Source organism: Barbatula barbatula, assembly GCF_947034865.1.
Source record: "Barbatula barbatula genome assembly, chromosome: 6".
NCBI classification, from domain to species: domain Eukaryota; kingdom Metazoa; phylum Chordata; class Actinopteri; order Cypriniformes; family Nemacheilidae; genus Barbatula; species Barbatula barbatula.
The window spans coordinates 18,242,644-18,264,240 of record NC_136765.1 but is presented as its reverse complement, the minus strand read 5'-3'; the positions used below and the strand labels follow the sequence as shown (position 1 = coordinate 18,264,240).

Sequence of the window (21,597 nt, the reverse complement as noted above, 5' to 3'; positions counted from 1 at the left end):
GACACTGGCCACACTGGTAGTGAATGATGATGTGATGGAGTCAACTAGTCCTGTTTTTATCTATAGTAAGATGGACAGCGAGAAGCTAAACTTTAAATAACACAAAGATTAAATGTGAACTGAAGGATGCGTTCCAAACAAAACACATGGAAAGAACACAACCATTACAAAAAAAGTACCAAAATGCACTATGGCATTACCATGATTTTGGGACACAGTCCATGGTAATACAAATGTAATGTTATTTTAACATGGTTAAATTATATTAAATGTCTTTGTTCTGCCAAACACAAAGAAAGATATTTGTAAGAATGTCAGTAACCAAACAGATCTCATCCCCCATTGACTCTCATAGTACTTATTTTTCCTACTGTGCAAGTCGATGGTGACCAAGAACTGCTCGGTTACTGACATTCTTTCGAATGTCTTCCTTCGGGTTCCGCAGAACAAAATAATTTAAACAGGTTTGGAACAACACGAGGGTGAGTAAATTATGACAGAATTTTAATTTTCAGGTGAACTATTCCTTTAATTAAACAGGATAAATCAATTAAAGTGACAACTGACAAATCAATTGAACACAATTACAGCGGAGTTGTCCATATGTTGCAGAATATCATTACAATGACTTTTAACATCAATCAAATGGAGCGACGTTTAATATATCGGATTTGCGCTAATGGGAGACTTTATTTTCCCAGGCATCTTAGGTCAAATTTAAATTACGGACGGGATGAGAGTTGCATTGGCAACATGCAAATCAACGTTGTTAAATAATGAGCCAATTCGCTCATTGACATCAAGGTTAATTGTTTTGATGATGGATTACTTACTTTCTGCAAACTGCTGTTTCTCATTGTAGTAATGCTGATCTGAAGGACACACTGCAAAGAGAGGAAGTACACAAAAAACTGTGAGAACAAACCATTTTCTTGCCTTTTCTTCTTCAAAACGTGAAAGTCTTTGTTTGCACATCTTTAAGTCTGCTTTTTTGCATACGGTGACTCTGTTGACGTATCACCCTATGTGTGCCTGTGTTTATCACAAGGAAAGTCTGACTCATACACTGACACAGGCAGGTGTGACAACAAGAAGGAAATTGAAGGCCCAGGGTGGAAATGAGACCAAACTCTGTCCTCTTCAGCTTTGTCAGCACGCTCTTTCCGCTGTGGGGTGAGATGGGGTTTATGGTATGGTACTATTGCAGAGTCCCAGGCCTCCAGCCCTTAGCGGCGCAGCCAGACGTCCACCATCCATGCCTTGCTCTACAGGAGGACTGCCTCTCTCTATTGGAGGCCTAGACCTGCTGGACACCTCCAGGATTACTGCTGCTAATCAGATAAGGGCCATTCTGCCCCTGCCTAACCCAGACACAGACACATCTGCTCTGGGATAGAGGGGTGGAAAAAGCCCCCTTCCTCACAGTAGCGTGAGTCTCCTTCGCCCTCTGCTGGAGGCCACCAGAAACAGCAGGAATCTCATACAACCAGACATTGAGTTGTCCATTCCTTAAAGATTAACACCACTCTTATTAGATACTCTCAGAGCAAGCTCAATGTAATGTGACTATTTCACACAGATGCCCTAAAAAAGGATAATAGAGGTAAAAAATTGCTATGAAAGATAGAACACAGTGTTCTTTTGGTCTACGCTGAAAATTACACACCAGGGTAAAAGAACGCTATTACTAAACCATTACTAAAATACGGTGTAAAGTGGTTTCAGATAGTCATTCGCTTGGAGAGAGTATGAGTCATTTCACTCAATAATGAAGCTCACCAGATGGAAATAATATTGAATAAATAAAATAATCATTCCACTCTGGTTTTAAAAGAATAATAGCCATTTGAAATAGCATGAGGTAGGATGCGGTTTAAATGAATGCTTCATTCATCCTTATCAATCTTATTCAATCTTTATCATTATGATGATGGCTGATTTTATAATACAGAAAAAAACCTATACTCACATGAAAAACAGTTTCTCTACCACACACAGGCAGTGAATGGTTAACCATCCGTAAGTCTTTACGACGTTAAAGCTTTCGTGTTTTCACAGATAATAAGACTTTATCATAGACAAAATACAGAACCGAACAAACAAAACCTTTCAAGTCTTAACTTCACAAGCCTGACGAACAAGCTGCTCCATTAAAATAAAACCATATTGTTATTGTGTAAATCAATGTTTTGTTTTTCACATTTCCTGACTGTGAGGGGTCTGTGATAATAAATGTTTTAAATGTGATGCATTTAAAATCTGGTGATACTACAAGCTGCCCAGAACCGTTTAGAGCAGAACTGTAACAGTAATTTCAGTGACATCTACTGAACTGATTTTGGGGGAAAAAATTGTCATTTTTATAAATCTATTTTGTGGAATAAATTTAAATGATGCTGAGAATTATAAGTCTGTTTAATAATTAATTGTATTTATTAAGCTACTGCATATTTAGTTAAAGTTTATTATAAAATATTCAATGACCCTTTATGATCACTTACAAATAAGCAATGTGAATTCATTATTAAATAAACAAATCATGACTTCAAACTCACTTACCTTCTCCTTTTTCATAGAATTGGTGTGTGCCAATATCTGTAAAAAGCAAAAAGTACCCTTTACTGTATATACTGACAACTGCCTCTTGAAACAGTGGAGGCTAAGAATCATCTGCAATTTTTGACTTTATATTGGATTTGCTGTTGGACTGTGTACCTCTGACAATACATAAACAAGCTCCTCCAATACAATAACGTATTTACAATAATGTATTTATGCACCCTTTTTAAAAAATTATTATAATTTGTGTATATTATAAGTAATTATAATATACACAAATATGTCCAAACACACACACTCTCACACTCATCATGGGGGTCAGAAGGGCTAGCTCTATAAGATACAGAGGAAAATGCAAGAATATCATCGCAGGATTTTTCAAATAATTGTTGTTAAGTGACCTTTATGGGTCATAAGAGGAAGAAGAAAAGACGAGGCTAAATCTTACAAGCGAGATGGTTTGTAATATAAAGTGTAATTAACATAAAGAACATGACAACAACTTGAGCTATAAAGCTATAATTAGGGGTGCATAAAAGTAATTAGAGGCCACACAATGTCTCATAAAAGACATCTAAATGACTTAACTTTGTGTGTGTACACAGCAGTTAACCCAGCTCTTAAAGAAAAAAAAAACAAAGACAGATACAGAAGAATGGGCATACATGGACAGATAGAGGAAACTAAAAAAGTAGAAAAGTGAGTTAAGTAGAAAAAACACAATGGACAACTGAATGTGTGAAACAGAGATGTTGAGTGTATTTTAATTACCCTGGACTTGCAGGCTGCTCCTTAAGGACCAAAAGTGAAGCTCCGCCAGGCAGAACGACATCTGATCAAAGCGAAACAGGAGTCTGTCCAAACAGGAGCAAGAGAAAGGCTGTGAGAAAGAGGCCAAAACAATAGCAGAGATGTGCAAAAAGAGTCCTCAGACTTGGAGAGAACAGAGGCAACTGGATTGTTTTTAAGGGATATAACTCATTTTTGGCACCTCAAAGAGAGAGTTTGATTCATTTTAGACCACATGCACAAACACATTAGCAAAAGAAAACATAACTACAAAATGCACAAATCCTCTACATATTTAACATATGCGTCTCAAGGGCGCTTACTGACACGACATGCTGGCACACACACGTCAGACTGTGACGCCGCTCACACACTCACACTTGCTCCTGCTGTGTGTGTGTCTGGGTCCAAGCCAGAGCTCTGTGCCAGGTGTCAGCACAGTGTGGAACACCTCAGCACGTCTCAACATGGTAAACACACCTCTGTCTTCCCCATGCACAAAGACACACACACAGGTCCAACGACAACTCAGCAACACAGATGCACAAACATCTTTCTGTCTCGAACAGATGGCGTTTCAAATGTCTGAATCTTTAAAAGAATATATTTATTCAACACAAACACAGATATGCCAAACAGCTAGTGATGCTATGAAAGGACTTAAAACAAATGTATATGTGACCCTGGACCACAAATCCAGCCATAAGGGTAGATTTTTTTCTAAATAAATAAATACGCTTTCCATTGATCTTTGGTTCATTAGGAAAATATTTGGCTGATATATAACTATTTGAAAATCTACATCGCCTTTAAAGTTGTCCATCAGAGACACCGTAGCAGGCCGTTGCTAAGAAGAAACAGATTTGTTTTAACGCTCTCTATTGGCTTCATGTTATAATAACGGTGTGGAGAGTAGATAAACCCGAAAGCTGAAAGTTTACATTTTTGTTGCAATTTTGCTGCATCCACTCCCAAAAATAAAGGTTTTTATATATTTATGGTAGGAAATGTATACAAAATATCTTCATGGAACACGATCACTACTTAATATCCCAATAATTTAAGCATAAAAGAAACATTTATAATTTTGACGCATCAATGTATTGTTGGCTATTGCTACAAATACCCCCATGCTACTTATGACTGTTTTTGCAATAATAATACATTATTATGTGGTTGTATTAGTGTGCCAATAATACACACACACAATGTATCTGCTGATACTTTCATAATTCACATTACCAAAAAACTTTGTTAAAGCAAACAAAATCCAGCTGAGAATGATGGGAAATCACTGGGCAATAAAAGTGGAAATAGTATGTCAGAACATAACTTTCAAATATCCTTGGCCCAGCCATCTCTTCATCCATGTGACCTGTTTGGATGGCTAAAGGTTGCAGAAAAAAATAAATCTAATGTCATTTGAGGGAGAGCAGCATCTTCGCTTTCAGTCCGTGTCACGGGGTTCGCGCTGAGCGTGCCAAGTCTTATCTCGCGGCCTGAGCTGACAGAGGGAGAGAGAGAAATAAAGAGAGGGGCAGAAATTCTGCAACTTGCCTAAATAAAAAAGAAATAAAATTTACCACAAACATAACGCTAAACCAAAAAAAAAGTGTTGGAAAAACGCTGTCCACAGCACAGCCTCTTAACAAGTTTACTGACATAAGAAGATTCATTCATCTTGTCACCAGTTTTTCGAGCGAGTCAGCTCTTTCCCTCGCTCCCTGACAGAAACCCAATTTCTTCATAGAGCGAAGAAGCTTCAATTCACATGAGATGGACAGTCAGGCAGAAGCCACATTTTTGATGACCCTGTTTCAAAACGGCCACGATAAGCTCGAAAATGAGACGAAATTGCATCATCGTTTCTTGTATCTCCACAAACTTAAAGTGATAGTTCACCCGGAAATATAGATTCGGTCATCATTAAGTCACTCTCTTGTCATTTAAAACCTGTATGACTTTCTTCCGCAGAACACAAAAGAAGATATTTTGAAAAATGTTGTCAACTGGCACCCATTCACTTGCATTGGTTCTCTGTCCATACAGTGAATAGGAGTTCAGGTACAAACTTACTTCAAAATATCTTCTTTTGTGTTCTGTGGAAAAAAGAAAGTCATACAGGTTTGAAATGACAAGAAGGTGAGTAAATGATGACAGAAGTTTCCTTTTTGGGTGAACTATCACGTTTTTTTATTATTCCATGAGCAGAGAAGCACCTCACATGACACAAAGAACAAATTAAGAAATTAAGAGACAACTAGTCTCGTTGATCTATCCAATTGAAGACATGTGAAAGACCTGAATAGAAATTAGTGAAACTGCTTATGGAAACTCCCTTCTGGCACGCTCTAGAGACGCTGCTCCCTAAGCGCTAGTTCAAAGTGTCAGCGGGCAGCTCCTAGAGCGCGGTGCTGCAGATGCCACTGAATCGTGTGGTAGCGCTTGGCTGTGGTGAGCTGCTGAAGTGGCCACACATTTGCATGTGTTAATGGACTTTGATTGTGCACTGTGTGTGTATGCAAGTGAAATAAGAAGCCTTATTTACTATTGTGGGAAATAACAAAAGAGAGGTCAGCCATTGGGACCAACATAACCCGATCAGACGTGTAGTGCTTTTGAAATAGGTTTTTTATTGTTATGGATGGTTTAATTGGCTGTGTAAGAGTTCTTAGCGATTGTTTGATCTGTATTTATCCAGGTGTGAGTATGTAGGGGAGTATGTGAAGAAAGGACAGTTAGGAACAAACACCTGGAATTCAATCACTTTCTTTCCTCACACTCAGGTCAAGGAGGGAAAGAAACGTGTAAAAAGACTGCAGGGTTCCTTAAAAAAAATCAGATAAGTCATCTGCTTGTGACAGGCCTCTTATTTGTCTATAGTGTGTGTGTGTGTTTGTGTGTGTGTGTGTGTGTGTGTGTTTGTGTGTGTGTGTGTTTGTGTGTGTGTTTTTTTGTGTGTGTGTGTGTTTTTGTGTGTGTGTGTGTTTTTTTATGTGTGTGTGTGTGTGTTTTTTTTATGTGTGTGTGTGTGTGTGTTTTTTATGTGTGTGTGTGTGTGTGTGTTTTTTTATGTGTGTGTGTGTTTTTTTGTGTGTGTGTGTGTTTTTGTGTGTGTGTGTGTGTTTTTGTGTGTGTGTGTGTGTGTGTGTGTTTTTGTGTGTGTGTTTTTGTGTGTGTGTGTGTGTGTGTGTGTGTGTTTTTGTGTGTGTGTGTTTTTAAGGGTATGATTACACACCTTGGTATTACCCATACAAACATTAATAACAAGCCTCTTCTAAATCTTTAGATCACTTTCCAGTTTTGTAAACTTATATAAAAAAGACTTCCCAGCTACAAGTAGAAACATACAAGCATCATGTTGGGAAACTAATTTGAATTCTTTCCAAAAGTACTGTATTTGACATCCTTTCTTCAGGTGTATATAATGTTTTTTTATAAAAGTATTCATCACGTATAGATGACCAAACATGTTCACACTCAAAAAAGCACATCCGTCCATCACAAAAGCCACAATTGAAGTCATCCAAATGTTTCCAGCAGATTGAAAAACATTTGGGTGTGTGAGAGAAAACAATTAATGTTCTGAGCTTAACTATAGCTAAATAAACATGCTAGCATTAATTCAAATATGGAGTCATTTAAATGGTTTCATTCCTCGTTGTCATGATAAATTATTCAACAGAACTCTGAAGACACACAAGAATCATGGCATGATGGTAAAAAAAGGTTTTGGTATTCATGATGGTACATTATCCCTAAATAGACAAACTACTCTACAGAGGCCGTTTTATAAATCCTTCGGCAAAGAAGTGAAAATGTGACAACATATTTGTCCTGTGGGAGCCACCTTAGTGCTTCAAAAGGGGGGGGGGGGGAGTGGACTGAGCCATTGGTTGCAACTCGAAACCTCACCACTAGATGCCGCTACAATCTCCAAATTGTTGTCAACTTTTGCTTTGGTTATTTGTGTGTATATCTGTGTGTTTTATCCTTGTACAATATATTTTATAGTGTGTTGCACCAGTTAAGAGCCGTTAGTATCTAAATTACACTTCGACTAATTCAATTTGTCAAACAGGTGAATACTCAAGTAAAACAGTAGTGAAAATGTTTTACAACAAGGACAGGGAGCATTTGGGCCTCCGGTCTTGCTCAGATTTAAAAGGCAACATAATTAAAACCCTGGGGAAAGGAATCTTTATCAAAGTCTTATCTGTGCTCTTTCTTTCCCACTCTCTCCTCTTTACACACACACAGACACGCACATTAATATTCAACCTGAGCAAAGAAAGAGCCCATCAGGCAATCTCTCGGTTTGCCCTGTGGTCGACCCCAAAGAGACTCTGTCCCACTTTTTTCGCTTATTTAATCAGGGCCAGATTAAATTTATCATTCCTCATTTACTGCACTCTCGTTTTAACTTTACCTTTAGTCGTGCCCTTCGCAGTCAATTATGATCCTTCGCTCAATTTAATGCAATCAAGCAATTCTAGATTCTTATTCTATTTCATTTCGCTTTTTTCAAAGCGACGGGACCTCACTGTCGAGGAGAATACAGGGCAAATTGAATAATACAAAATGTCAGACGAAATTAAAAAGGTCAGGCCGGTGAATTCACGTGTGGTGGGACGGGCGCAGATAACCGCAGAGGAGTTTAGCTGACTGCGGCAGAAAGAGGAAAAGCAAATCATCGGCATGTGATTGGCTCCCGGTGACCTCGCACCCTTTAGCAGGGTCATAACGGAGAGTGAAAGGAGATTCACCTGCTGATTTCAGCATATGAGCGTGAAAACCAGACATGTCCTCTCTTGACTTTCTCTCTGTGTCTTTAGTCAGACACGCAGGTAAAAGTGTTCTGTCTTATCTGGACTGACAGTTAATATTACAGCCTGCGGAAAGTGCCACAGGTGAGGAAATACAGGACCTCAAACAGGCATTTTAATTTCATCTTAACTCCTGACCTCTCACTCTTTACATTTTACTTGTACATTATCACAATTTCCCTGACATGCTGAGATTTAAAAAAAATGAATGCACATTTCCAAATACAAATGTCTGTATTTGAACAAGACTATCCCCAGAAGTAAGCTAAATATTATACAAAAAACATTCAGAGTTTGGTCATTTATAATTAGCTTTATTTAAAACCACAGAAGTCTATGGTGTCCCTATGGAGATGGCTAGGTGTATGTAGACTCCAATTCAACAATACCACCTCTGCTTTTCGTTTGCGCTCTCTCCTCTCTGTATCTCAACCGAAGCTACTGAAGTGAAAATATAAAACAGTGCAACCAAAAGAAAACATAATGGGCAGCAGCTCTTATCTGAGTTCTCGAGGGCACTGCACGGCCACGGCCATCAGTATTACCATTAAAAAGACACAAAACAATGGAAAACACTCTGGGAGAGAGAAAAACTAAAAGACGAACAGGGAAGTCAAACATGCAAGCAAATGTGCTGACAAAATGGTGTCACAGATTACAGAGGGGCATGATGGGATACCAGAGGATGCCCATGAGTGCTGTGGGGAGGATGATAAGACAGAGGAGAAAGAAGATGATGAAGAGGGAAATGACGTGATCTCCATGTGAGTGATAAAGACCAGTAAACACAGAGAGGAGGAGGGAAAGGGAGAAAGAAATCCAGAAACTCAAGAAGACTCTGATTGTAGCTGGTGGCTTTTACAACAAATGAGTTACTAATTTCCAAACCTTGAGCAGGTATGACTATATTTTCCAAGCAGAGCATTTTATATATTTTTATAACAGGGATAGTTGAAAGACCTAGTCATTTCAAACCTGTGGCTTTCTTCTGCATAACAAAATATTTTGATTAATGTTGTTAACCAAACCCAGTTACTTGCATTGGTTTCGTGTCCATACAATGGAAGTGAATAGGTACTGCAGTTGTTCAATTACCAACATTCTTCAAAATATCTTCTTTTATGTTATGCAAAAGAAAGAAAGACATAATTCATGACACAGTCCATTAATCTCGTTCACACATCCTTACAAAAGAGAGAGAGAAGTCGAGTGTGGACAGACAATATGCGTCTGTTCCATGAAACATGACAGTGGCATTGAAAATACACATACAGAGCGGCACCACAGCACACATACACTAAAGCACCCGTATACACACATACTGTCTCTGTGTGTACGTCTGTGTGTGTCTCAGAAGGGCTGCTATTCACATTCAGCAGGCAAATAATAGCGAATGACAGACACGCAGAACAAAAAGAGGTAAAGCGAATACTATTCATGTGAGAACACATCTACAGTATGTATGTGTGAAAGAAAGAGTGAGTGAGTTTGTGTAAGAGCTGTCAATCATGGGTGTAAATGAAGTTGACCGGCATGAGTGACGTGGCTGGGGGAGGGGTGGGGGACGGTCTGTCTGTCAAACGGCAGGAGAAAGGAATGAACAAGTGGGAAAAAGGAGGGGATCGGAATAGGTTGAAAAGGACGGATCCACTCTGATTGCTGTCAAGGGCAGAAGGGCGAGGTCAGAAAGAGTTCAAGAGTTGAAGAGTTCAGATGGCGCAAAAAAGCAGAGAATTGAGAAGTTTGGTTCAAACAAATAGTGGAACTGCAGGGATTTTGACATTAGCCGAGACAAGCCTCTTTACAAAAAGTGGAGGGGTGAGAGGAATCAGGTGGGAGGCGGGGCTTGGCTGAGAGAGATGGGGGAAGAGAGAGAGAGAATTTGGAGACAAGCTTTCTGACTCCGCTCTTATAGAGTTGACCGAACACAATGGCATTGGAATTGCCAACAGTCATCTTGTGCTGCATGATCATTCCTTTATTCATCTCTTTCTTTTTCAATCTCTCAGTCCTTAGAAGTTCTAATGCTATCTCAATTTATAACTATACTATGCATAATACTCACCCTCAGAGTCCAGAGTTATACCGTGGTCAAATATTGTCCCATCCTAACATCAATGGAAAACCATCTTAAAGCTGAATTAGCTTTTCATTGATGTATGATGGAAAAAAGCGAAATTTTGAAATATTTACCCATGGGACTGGTTTTGTTGCCCAGGGTCACAAATATGTCAAAACCTTTCAAGATATAATTGATAAAAAAAAGAGTCCTCTTTTGGACACAATATACTAGGGCTGTGACAATGTCAGATTTTCAAAACAAAATGAATGTGGCCAAAATAATCTGTGAAAACCTTATTAGTGTTTTATTCTGATAAATAAATTTAATTTAAAATACAAGTGTGGAAAGGCAAAGAGAGAGCTCTGTGCTTTGAGGCTCTTAAAGGTCCAGTGTATGAAATTTACCGCCATAACCAAGGCTTACTCCAACCCTCCCTATCTAAGCACAATGGTGCCTGACATTGACACAGGACTAAGGTCTAGTCCAAAGTACACAGGGAATTTTATAAATAGAGTTTTTCCTTCCTCGTTTAAAAAAAACCCTGCATCCACACGGAAACGCAAAAACACACTATAAAGAGCTGTCAAAAGCATGCCAAACCAACAGATGGCGATATAACCCTAACCATAGAGCCGTGTTGGCCAATCAGAAGCCTGGAATCTGACGTCAAACAAAGGAGATAGCGGTACGCATTCCAACGTCATACGGCAAATCTCCAGTTTCACCATCTACACGACAACACTGTAACTGGAATTTCTAAAAATCTTCACCCTGGCAAGAGTTTTCAAAAAAGTTTAGTTTTAGTGACCAAGTACAGAGTTTGCGATGGACAAATGGCCAAACCACATTGAAAACACGGTGGTTTTGAAAATACATTTGTTCGCGTGGACAGGGCCTAAAATGTGGTTGTGTTTTGTTTCCATGTGAGGGGACCCATGGTGATAGAAATAGTTAATTCTAAGGTAATTAAAACATAACGCTTCATTATGGAAGGTCTTTATACACCTCTGAAGACATAGTTATGTATATTAAATTGCATTTCCATCAATAGATCCGTCAAAAAAAGACACACTGGACCTTTACTTCAAAAAATTAACTTTGACCTACATTTATTTACATATATTTAATAAATATATAATATAACAATACAAGTTAATATAATAATTTGTTGTACATTTACATTTTTTCATTTAGCAGACGCTTTTATCCAAAGCGACTTACAGATGAGGAAACATTGGAAGCAATTATAACAACATAGGCAACAAAATACATAAGTGCATCAAACTAGTCCATTAAAGCCTAGCACAGTATACAAAGCTTGTAGATGATTATTCATACGCTTTTATAATGCTTGAGACTTATGAGTTTAAAACAGGGTGGGTCCAGAGACAAACCCTTCACTACATCAAATGAAGACAGCTTTGAGCTTCTGAGTAAGCTTTGATTTGAATTCTTCCATCCCGCCAACCCGGGTGTTATTCGATTCTTGTTAGCATATCTGTAAACATGAGCGGTAATAACCTGAGACTAAAACACTCATGAGGGCTTCTAAGTACATCTGTAAACGTCATTAGAGCAAAATGATCAGGAGAAAAAGGGACAAGAAAAGAACAAGGGGAGAGCAAAAGGAGCAATGCCTTTTAAGCAGATATTTACCCAGAGACTTTGAGCAGAAAGCCAAACAGTGGGGGCGCGAGTCTGGGTCACACCTCTCGGAGCGCAGGAATTTCATGTCATTTAAGAAACGTCGGTGATCTTTTTTTCTGTCTGCATACTCTGTAGACTTTTTTCTGTGACTTTCAAACACAGACTGGAGCTATAAATTCTGGTGACCAAAGGTGAGTAAACATCAACATCAACAAAGAGCAAAACCGCAAGGTGCCTCTAAACGACGTGTCTGAACCAACCTGTCTATCAGTGTCCTATGTGGCTGTTGGTAAGACAGGTGCGAGTGAGACAGGTGTCAGTTTGTCCGTGTCTTTGTTTTTGTTGTTGGATTTATTTTCTTTAATGTCCCTGCCAATGTTCATCCCCTGACGTTTCGCGGCACGGCCCTTTGACAAGGATACGTGGAAGGAGAAGACCTCGGGACGTCACGAAGGCACTGAAAGGTCAGAAGAATGTTCTGGACTTCACAGCAGCTCATTACGGATAGTCTGCGGGACACTGTCACAAAAAATGACAACCTGTCAGTCCACGGAGGCAAATGTTGACATGGTGGGCATTACATAGCACATGCTCTTCCTCGCTCACCTAGCCTCTTCTCCTACTCGCCTTCTTTTCTTCAGAGTGACATCCAAAGTGATTGACCTCAATTAAACCTTTCAGAGTTATTTCTACATCAGACCACACAGAGGACAAATCACAACTGCATAGACCTTAGAATCAACAAGATAAAAAAATTATAATGATATACTATAATGATCAAAACTAAATATTGTCACTGTAATTCCCACTGTAAATGGAAAAAACACTGTTTTTAAATGATTAAATACTGGGTAAAATTGACTAGAACTTTTTCATACTTTTAATTGGTCAGATATTTGCAAAATCCAGTGACAAACATAAAGAGTGACTAAAAATAATGATTTACGGCAATAAAAATCAAGAAATATGGAGATACAAGGTTTCTAAAGGACAGCAGCGATATTGTGCAACATGTCACTTGGAACATCTGTGAACCTTTTTGAGTGATGACGCAAACAAATAATTGGATCAGAGTTCTGAACAAACTTGATATGATATTTTATTTATATCATTTTATTGATGGTTCAATGTTAATTCATTTCATTTTGCAGAAATATTGTTTTTCTACATATGGTATAGTGCTGATGGTACATTTTGTCATACACCAAATCGACAATTGAAGGGTTATTTGTAATGAAGCGTTATCTTTTTTTCCAGGTGCTGTTGGTGGTCTGGATTAGAGTCGTGCCCTCTTTCTGACCCCTAAAGCTATCACCGCTGACAGAGGCGAGACACAAAAGTTATTTTCAATTGAAAATAAAGGTCGGATTTTTCAGCGCAACCTTTGGCCTGTGAATCAGAGCATCGTCATGTGAGTTTGGGGAGGAAAGGAGAAAGCATGCATGAAGACAAGGTCTGGTGGAAGAGGAATGCTGTGTAGGACCGTGAATGCAAAGTTCTCCAACACCTGGAGAAGTTACAGCAACCAGCCAGAGTTATCAGCCATGCATGTACAAAACACCCACCCCTCCAAAATGCCCCTCTGTAGCTTCAATTCTAAGGATGCTTTCTTAGTTAATTCAAGCACACGCACTCTCTGCTATTCTATCCTATCAAATGTTTGATTGGTGGTAGTCAATACATACACATATACCACCTTCTCCTTTTAATATGGAGAAAATCCTCAAATGCAGGTAGCTGGCCCCAGGTCAGTGGACACAATAGTAGGGAAGTGCATTGCTGTGTCAAGCCGCACCTTGTCAGATCCTATATCAGCTTTCCTAAGCAGGGGCCCCGCAGGGCCGAGACCAGAGCGCAGAGTATTCAGCAGCAGTTAAAAGTATTAAAATGGTTCTAAGAGGTCTCATATTTCTTCTTTCAGCACCAATCGTTTGTGTGAAAACGATGACGTGGACTAAATAAATGTGTCAAGCCTCTACCTCATGTTAACAGTAGTTTGTCTACCAGGAGCATCAAATTTGATTTAAATCCGCAGAGATGACGTATTTTGTGTGCAAACCCCGGAAGTGAGTTAGCATTTCAAGCACTTAAAAATATGCAATCTCTTAGGTACTGTTTTTCACTAGGATTTCAATGTTTGTTAATATTAAACATTTTAAGCTTTTACTTAAAAAGAATGTTGTTTAAATTACGTCGGATGATTTAATGCAGAAAACAGTAAATCACAAATAAAATGACAGGCAGTGTCACATATTACACATAGTGAGAAATATAACAAATACTTTATTTTTAGATTAATTTAAACTAAGCTTGAACCTGTGGTTTTTTCAGATGCATCAGCCAAAATGCATCACGTTTTTGGTTTCAGGCTTTCGACAAAAGCAGAAAAAACATTTAAACTCAACCGCATCCGTAAAGCCCTGCACTGTCTATACAAATACAAAAAGATTAAGGGCCTGTATAAACACACAAAAAAAAACATTTCACATTTTCAAAATTGCAACACATTTTCAACTCTCTGTTGTCACTAGCTAAGTGCATGACTATATAAACATTGAAGAAAGAAAGACAGATGTGAAAGCATTGACTGGACATTTCTTAATTATTTTTATTTGACTGGCAGAGCTTTTTTGTCTAACAAATGGCATTGGACCAAAACTGCAGTAAGCCCTGTCGAAACACTCCCGCATACATGATGTGGGCAGTTTTTTTGCCAACTCATTCAGGAGCATGGGGTTGAACTTACATCTAACATCTGTACTTTCACTTGGGACACTACAGGCCTAATCCCCACAATGAATGAAAGAAAACAAACTCTAACTCACAAAGTGAGATGCTCAGTGTCTGTCTCTTTCTCTAACTCTGTTTCTCCATTTCTCACCATTGTGCAAGCGAGTGTGAAGGCCAGGTCTGTCTGTCCAGTTTAAGGGATTTGAATTAATGCGACATGTTTTGATTGCTGGACAGCGACAATCAGACACAAGACTGAATTGAACAACACAAGACTCTGATCCCCAAAGCAATGATTCACCTCTTTAGATGAGTGCAGTGGATGTGTAAGATTCGGAAAGCATTGTTGAAGCAAACAACAAAAAACAGCAGCCAAAAAACAAGCACAGCATTGAAGTGACATGGTTGGCCCATCAGCACCCTCTACTGACAGAAAACTACAACCCAGAATAGCAATTTAGCCTTTTTTATTGGTTTATTTAATTTTGACAGAAAATATGATCTAAATAAAAAATAAAGTTTATTTATGTATTAAAATGTATTAAACATTGAATGCATAAATAGGCATGCAGCTTTCTGGATCAATCGTGTGGGCTTTCAATGATTCTCTATTGTAATCTATATCTAAGTAATATTTGATTACGCATTATTCAAGATTTAAATAAAACAATAAAAAAATGTAAAGCATTTATAAACGTGTACAAATATTTTTATAAAATACACTAGGTGCTTAGATTCAAAAATATATACGGTGTGTTTACATTTTTAAGGTTTTATTTTAAACCATTTAAGGTCATTGCTGTGTAAAATATTAAATATTAAAAAGACGTATTATACAATCTGTCAAATTAAGTTGATGCCAATATCTCAGTGCTTTGATTTCAAAACAGATTTTATAACCAGGCACAGAAAAGAAAGAGCGAGTGATTGACAGGTGGAGGGCGGGGCTGCTTTATGAGCAGGTGAAGTGTGCGTTTCCACTTTGATCTGAGTGTGTGTGTGTGTGTGTGTGTCTGCCAGGCATGGGAAAGTTTGAGGTTGACAGAGTGTGTAGTTGACAGGCATGGGGAAGTCTGGGGCTGAAAAAGCATTCTTAAGTAAATACTCCTAAGGGCTTTGTTGTTTGAAGCAGAATCAAAGAGCACTTAGGCGTTTAGAATGATCACGAGCCAGAGGAACCCAGCTGTACATCTGTGAAACAATGTGTCTAGCTGAAAAGCCTCTAGAGAGGAATACAAAAATACTCACATTTAACTACATACATTTACATTTCTAGTGGGAAGAAACAGTCTAAAATGTTAAATAACATCACTGATTTGTGAAATACATGGGTTATGTTTGAACTATGTTTTATTTGTTTGCATTTAGTTTATTACCCAAAACTAGCACTTGGCTGACACCTTGTGTTCACATTCAGTACTGCAGTTAAAACCCACTTAAAAAAGAACAGGCCGAAAAGATCATGATAGACACAACACACCTTTCGATCAAGATGGATTTTTCTAACATACAATAGCAAAGAAGGGTTTTGGTGAGTCACTAGCAGATACGGCAACTTTTAAATAAAGCAGACCAATGTGATACCAAATTGTGAAATAATAGATCTAGATGAGACATACTACAAATCACAAAAATACGGGTTTTGTTAATCTTAATCCAATCAACATGAAATCCCAGACATCAGTCGTTTATCCACGCGTCAATACAGATGGTTCCGGTTAAAAGAAACCACCATCACTAAGAACACATGACAAATCCAGCTCTAATCTTTTTTAGGAATAAAAAACATATCACCTCATAAACAGAAGCAGCAAATTCGAGTTCACGGTCATGATGGTTTGACCTCTGGTCACACAAAGAAAGCATTTAGAAAGCACATATACCCACATACCCATGTGCTCACAATATTTTTTCCTTTCTCACCCTATTCCAAACTTTCTCAATCGCCCACAATGCATCTCTTTATTCTGAGGCACACTTTGCTGAGGTCAAAGAGTGCAGATGTTCTTAAGTCTCTCACAGGTGTGTTTTGATATTCCCTCTCTGCACAGACCATGAATATCCCCCACATATCAACCAGATCAGGGTTGGGGATCAGAGACATTCCCAGTGACATACCCATTTCAAAAACAATACAGGTCCACAAATTTGTGAAAAACATCAGACTCCAAAAATCCCAAACTGGATAAAGCCACCATGATAGTAGTACACTGAATCAGGGACAGATGAACGAACAAAACTGAAACATAAACAAATATTTGTTTCTCTAACCACAAAGAGAAGCTTTAAATCAATTACTTTATATAGTAATAGCACCAGATATTAATCGGATCTACACTTAAAAGTCCCAACAGTGTCTCCAGAATTTGTCAAACGTGCTTCGTCATTCTATGCCCCTCAGGCACGGAATGACTTGCAAAGTGCATTTATGCACTTTTAAATGCATTTTGTATTCTGTTTTAAAAGAGTCCTGCAAGTGTTTTTATTGATTTACGATGTTATTAGTTTTAGTACTGAGCATTGTGTGTCTTTGTTTTGTGTGAAACTTTGTGTGCTGCTGTCTTGACCAGGTCTCCCTGGAAGAGACTGTGTAGTCTAAATGGGATTTTCCTGGTTAAATAAAACATAAAATAAAATATATATATACTACAGTTACACATTAATAGGCTTAAAGTACAAGTGTGTAATTGTGGATCTGTTGACAAAAATGCATTATAATATACATAACCATGTCTTCAGACCTTACATAATGAAGTGCCATGTTGTTACTACCTTAGACTACACAATGGTCCTTTACTATTTTCTAGACTAAAATTGGTTTATTAGTTTAGGCTAACTTGTTCAAATATAAATGACAGGATACAACTTTTTGACACAAAACAAAAAACAATTTATAAACCAAGCAGAGTACTCTTGCAGTTAAAATGGAAAACAGGCAACTAAACAGTGAGCGATAAATATATTGTTTTCAAATATTTTAATGTAATTTATTTTAAAAAGAGAGTTGACCAACATCTAGCAGAGATTAAGCTCTGGCATCAGGCCTGTTGAAGCAGGTCTGGATTATTCTAGAATTTCAGTCGTGAATGTGTAAACTGATACTGCGCTACTAAAATATTTCAAAACTGTTTTAGTTTGACGCTTCTGCTGTCGTGTTTGGGAGTAAGAGTTTTGTGATTTAAAGGTTAAATGTGTTCAATCTGATATGAACTTTATGTATAAAGTGATACACCCGCCAAAAATTTAAATACAAATTCTGTCATCATTTTCTTACCCTCTTGTTATTTAAAACCTGTATTAGGAACACAAAGCAAGAACACAAAACAATATATTTTGAAGAATAGTGTTAACTGGCCCCCATTCACTTACATTGGTTTTGTGTCCATACAATAGAAGTGAATGGGGGCCAGTGCTGTTAGGTCCGTAACTTTCTTTAAATGTCTTCTTTTGTGTTCTGCGGAAGGAAGAAAGTTATAAAGGTTTAAAATGACAAGAGGGTGCGTAAATGATGACAGAATTTAGATTTTATAACTTTACACCTTTACATAAGCTAAAAAACTCAAATACTCAAAACCACATATATTTTTGTATGTTTGCTCAAAGGATTAAATAGATTATACAATTTAGTAATGCAGTACCTCCCTGAAGTATTATGTATATACACTCACCTAAAGGATTATTAGGAACACCATACTAATACTGTGTTCAACCCCCTTTCGCCTTCAGATCTGCCTTAATTCTACATGGCTCTATTGATGCTCTATTGGGTTGAGATCTGGTGACTGTGGGGGGCATTTTAGTACAGTGAATTTTACTAAACTTGACTCATTGTCATGTTCAAGATACCAATTTGAAATTATTTGAGCTTTGTGACATGGTGCATTATCCTGCTGGAAGTAGCCATCAGAGGATGGGTAGATGGTGGTCATAAAGGGATGGACATGGTCAGAAACAATGCTCGGGTCGGCCGTGGCATTTAAACGATGCCCAATCGGCACTAAGGGGCCTAAAGTGTGCCAAGAAAACATCCCCCACATTACATTGATTACATCACCACCACCAGCCTGCACAGTGGTAACAAGGCATGATGGATCCATGTTCTCATACGGTTTACGCCAAATTATGACTCTACCATCTGAATGTCTCAATAGAAATCGAGACTCATCAGACCAGGCAACATTTTTCCAGTCTTCAACTGTCCAATTTTGGTGAGCTTGTGCAAATTGTAGCCTATTTTTCCTATTTGTAGTGGAGATGAGTGGTACCCGGTGGGGTCTTCTGCTGTTGTAGCCCATCTGCCTCAAGGTTGTGCGTGTTGTGACTTCAGAAATGCTTTGCTGCATACCTCGGTTGTAATGAGTGGATATTTCAGTCAAAGTTGCTCTTCTATCAGCTTGAATCAGTCGGCCCATTCTCCTCTGACCTCTAGCATCAACAAGGCATTTTCGCCCACAGGACTACCGCATACTGGGTGTTTTTTCCTTTCCACACCATTCTTTGTAAACCCTAGAAATGGTTGTGCGTGAAAATCCCAGTAACTAAGCAGATTGTGAAATATTCAGACCGGCCCGTCTAGCACCAACAACCATGCCAAGCTCAAAATTGCTTAAATTACCTTTCTTTCCCATTCTGACATTCAGTTTGGAGTTCAGGAGATTGTCTTGACCAGCACCACACGCCTAAAAGCATTGAAGCAACTGCCATGTGATTGGTTGATTAGATAATCAACCCTAACCCTAAAGCTTGGCAAATCTATTCATCTACAGTGCATAACATCATCAACAGATTCAGAGAAACATCAGAAATTTATTGAATGCCCGTGGTCTTCGGGCCCTCAGACAACGACGCATCATTCATCGGCATGATTGTGTCAATGACATTACTAAATGGGCACAGGAATACTTCCAGAAACCCCTGTCGGTAAACACAATCCACTGTGCCATCAGCAGATGCTAACTAAAGCTCTATCATGCAAAAAGGAAGCCATATGTGAACATGGTCCAGGCGCGCCATCGTGTCCTGTGGACCAAGGCTCATTTAAAATTGACTATTTCAAAGTGGAATAGTGTTCTATGGTCAGACGAGCCCAAATTTGACATTCTTGTTGGAAATCATGGACGCCGTGTCCTCCGGGCTAAAGAGGAGAGAGACCTTCCAGCGTGTTATCACCGTTCAGTTCAAAGGCCAGCATCTCTGATGGTATGGGGGTGCATACGGTATGGACAGCTAGCATGTTTTGGCTCTGTGAATGCTGAAAGGTATATAAAGGTTTTAGAGCAACATATGCTTCCCTCCAAACGACTATTTCAGGGAAGGCCTTGTATACTTCAGCAGGACAATGCAAAACCACATACTGCAGCTATTACAACAGCATGGCTTTGTCGTAGAAGACTGGCCTGCCTGTAATCCAGATCTTTCACCTATAGAGAACAAGCATCATGAAATGAAAAATAAGATGACCTTCAGACTCTTCAGCAGCCGGAAAACTATATAAGGCAAGAATGGGACCAAATTCCGACACCAAAAATCCAACAACTCATAGCCTCAATGCCCACACGTCTTCAAACTGTTTTGAAAAGAAAAGGAGATGCTACACCATGGTAAACATGCCCCCGTCCCAACTTTGTTGAGACCTGTAGCAGGCATTACATTTTAAACAAGATAATTTAGTGGATAAAAGTGTAAAATTTCTCAGTTTAAACATTTGCTATGTTATCTATGTTCTATTGTGAATAAAATATTTGCTCATGTGATTTTAAATTCCTTTAGTTTTCAAATTAAAAACAAGGTCGGAATTCAGGTTTTATATCTGTGATGTCTTAAAAGGTTTAGCAGCATTATAAAACCTTGGTTGTGACTATGTGAAAAAAAAGAGTTTCAGTGTTCTTTGTATGGACAAAACATGAAGCAACAGTATCCTCCGCTCCTTTGTAAGGTGGTTTGTAATGAGCCTGTAATGAGCTCATGTAAAATGTAGAGGGAAGATCATCTCTCACCCAGAGCAGTGTACCCATAGGACTAATCTGACACTGAAATTACCCACATACATCAGGAACATGGAACATTGGTTCACCAGACAAATCACAAAATGTTAAATGCTTTAGTTACTCAAGATTAAAATAAAAAGCACTCTGGCCGTGAGGAGAATGGGGAAATGGTGATTATGAAAAACATCTTAACCAGAAATTGGATATTCTTTGTAAAATTTTATCATTTACAGGGTTAAATACAGTCAATTACAGTAGCCACATACTAATGGTATCAAGCAATCTATTAAATCTATAATACAAATAATACAATATGTATTTATACACACAACTACAGCTTCGTATACTATGTAGCCTAAGGGTGCAGAAAATTGGTGGAAACTCCCAAAACTTGGGACTGAACTTCCTGCTTTCCAGGACAGGGATAGCTGTTTGTATAAATGTTGCCATTCAATTTTAATAAATCTTGTCAACAAAATTTGCCAAACAGACAAATGAACACACTGCACTTATAACACCGCTGCACTTAAAATACATCCAATGCACCGAAGACTGGTACTGGCATCCTTGGATTTACCTGTAGTTCAGAAGTAATCTGTTGAAGTAATCCACAGTTGACTGCCGCGGGTTAAAGGTTGTGGGTGTTTTCTGTTGCCATGTGACTGCAGAAGAACGTAACAGGCATGCCAATATATGATAGCAACCGTTTAACGCGCCTACTGTGTGGTTAAATAACTTGTAAACAAATATAAACGATGTTTAAGAGTATGTTAGCTGTTGCTAACTAATGGCATCTTCGTGATTTCCAGTGTGTCTATGCAACAGACGCAACGTAACATCTCCATCCCCTCATTTCTCTGTGCAGTTTACTCTTTCCTATTCTAAATGGCCGCTTTTTTATTAACATTACGGTAATTTTAATATCTTCCGGGTTGTCCCTTCGGGATTTATGACATTCCCTGATCTGTTAAAACCTAAATTACATTCGTTAATTTGT

At 38.4% G+C, this 21,597-nt stretch overlaps 1 protein-coding gene across 2 annotated transcripts in view; it reads right to left on the bottom strand.

Annotated features, from left to right (window-relative positions):
* Nucleotides 1-21,499, bottom strand: part of wdpcp (WD repeat containing planar cell polarity effector) — a 50,219-nt gene extending 28,720 nt beyond the window's left edge. Inside the window, exons 1-7 of one of the 2 annotated variants that reach the window (XM_079459509.1) lie at nucleotides 21,178-21,493; nucleotides 12,490-12,614; nucleotides 12,144-12,402; nucleotides 11,893-12,061; nucleotides 3,331-3,413; nucleotides 2,560-2,595; nucleotides 834-884 (exon numbers count right to left, since the gene is read on the bottom strand). In XM_079459509.1, the coding sequence (XP_079315635.1) occupies nucleotides 834-884; nucleotides 2,560-2,595; nucleotides 3,331-3,391 (148 nt within the window). In that variant the 5' untranslated portion in view covers nucleotides 3,392-3,413; nucleotides 11,893-12,061; nucleotides 12,144-12,402; nucleotides 12,490-12,614; nucleotides 21,178-21,493. Of the gene's footprint in view, nucleotides 1-833; nucleotides 885-2,559; nucleotides 2,596-3,330; nucleotides 3,414-11,892; nucleotides 12,062-12,143; nucleotides 12,403-12,489; nucleotides 12,615-21,177 lie in introns of both variants that reach the window. The other variant, XM_079459508.1, reaches the window with a different exon arrangement.
* Between the last annotated feature and the right edge of the window lie 98 nt (nucleotides 21,500-21,597).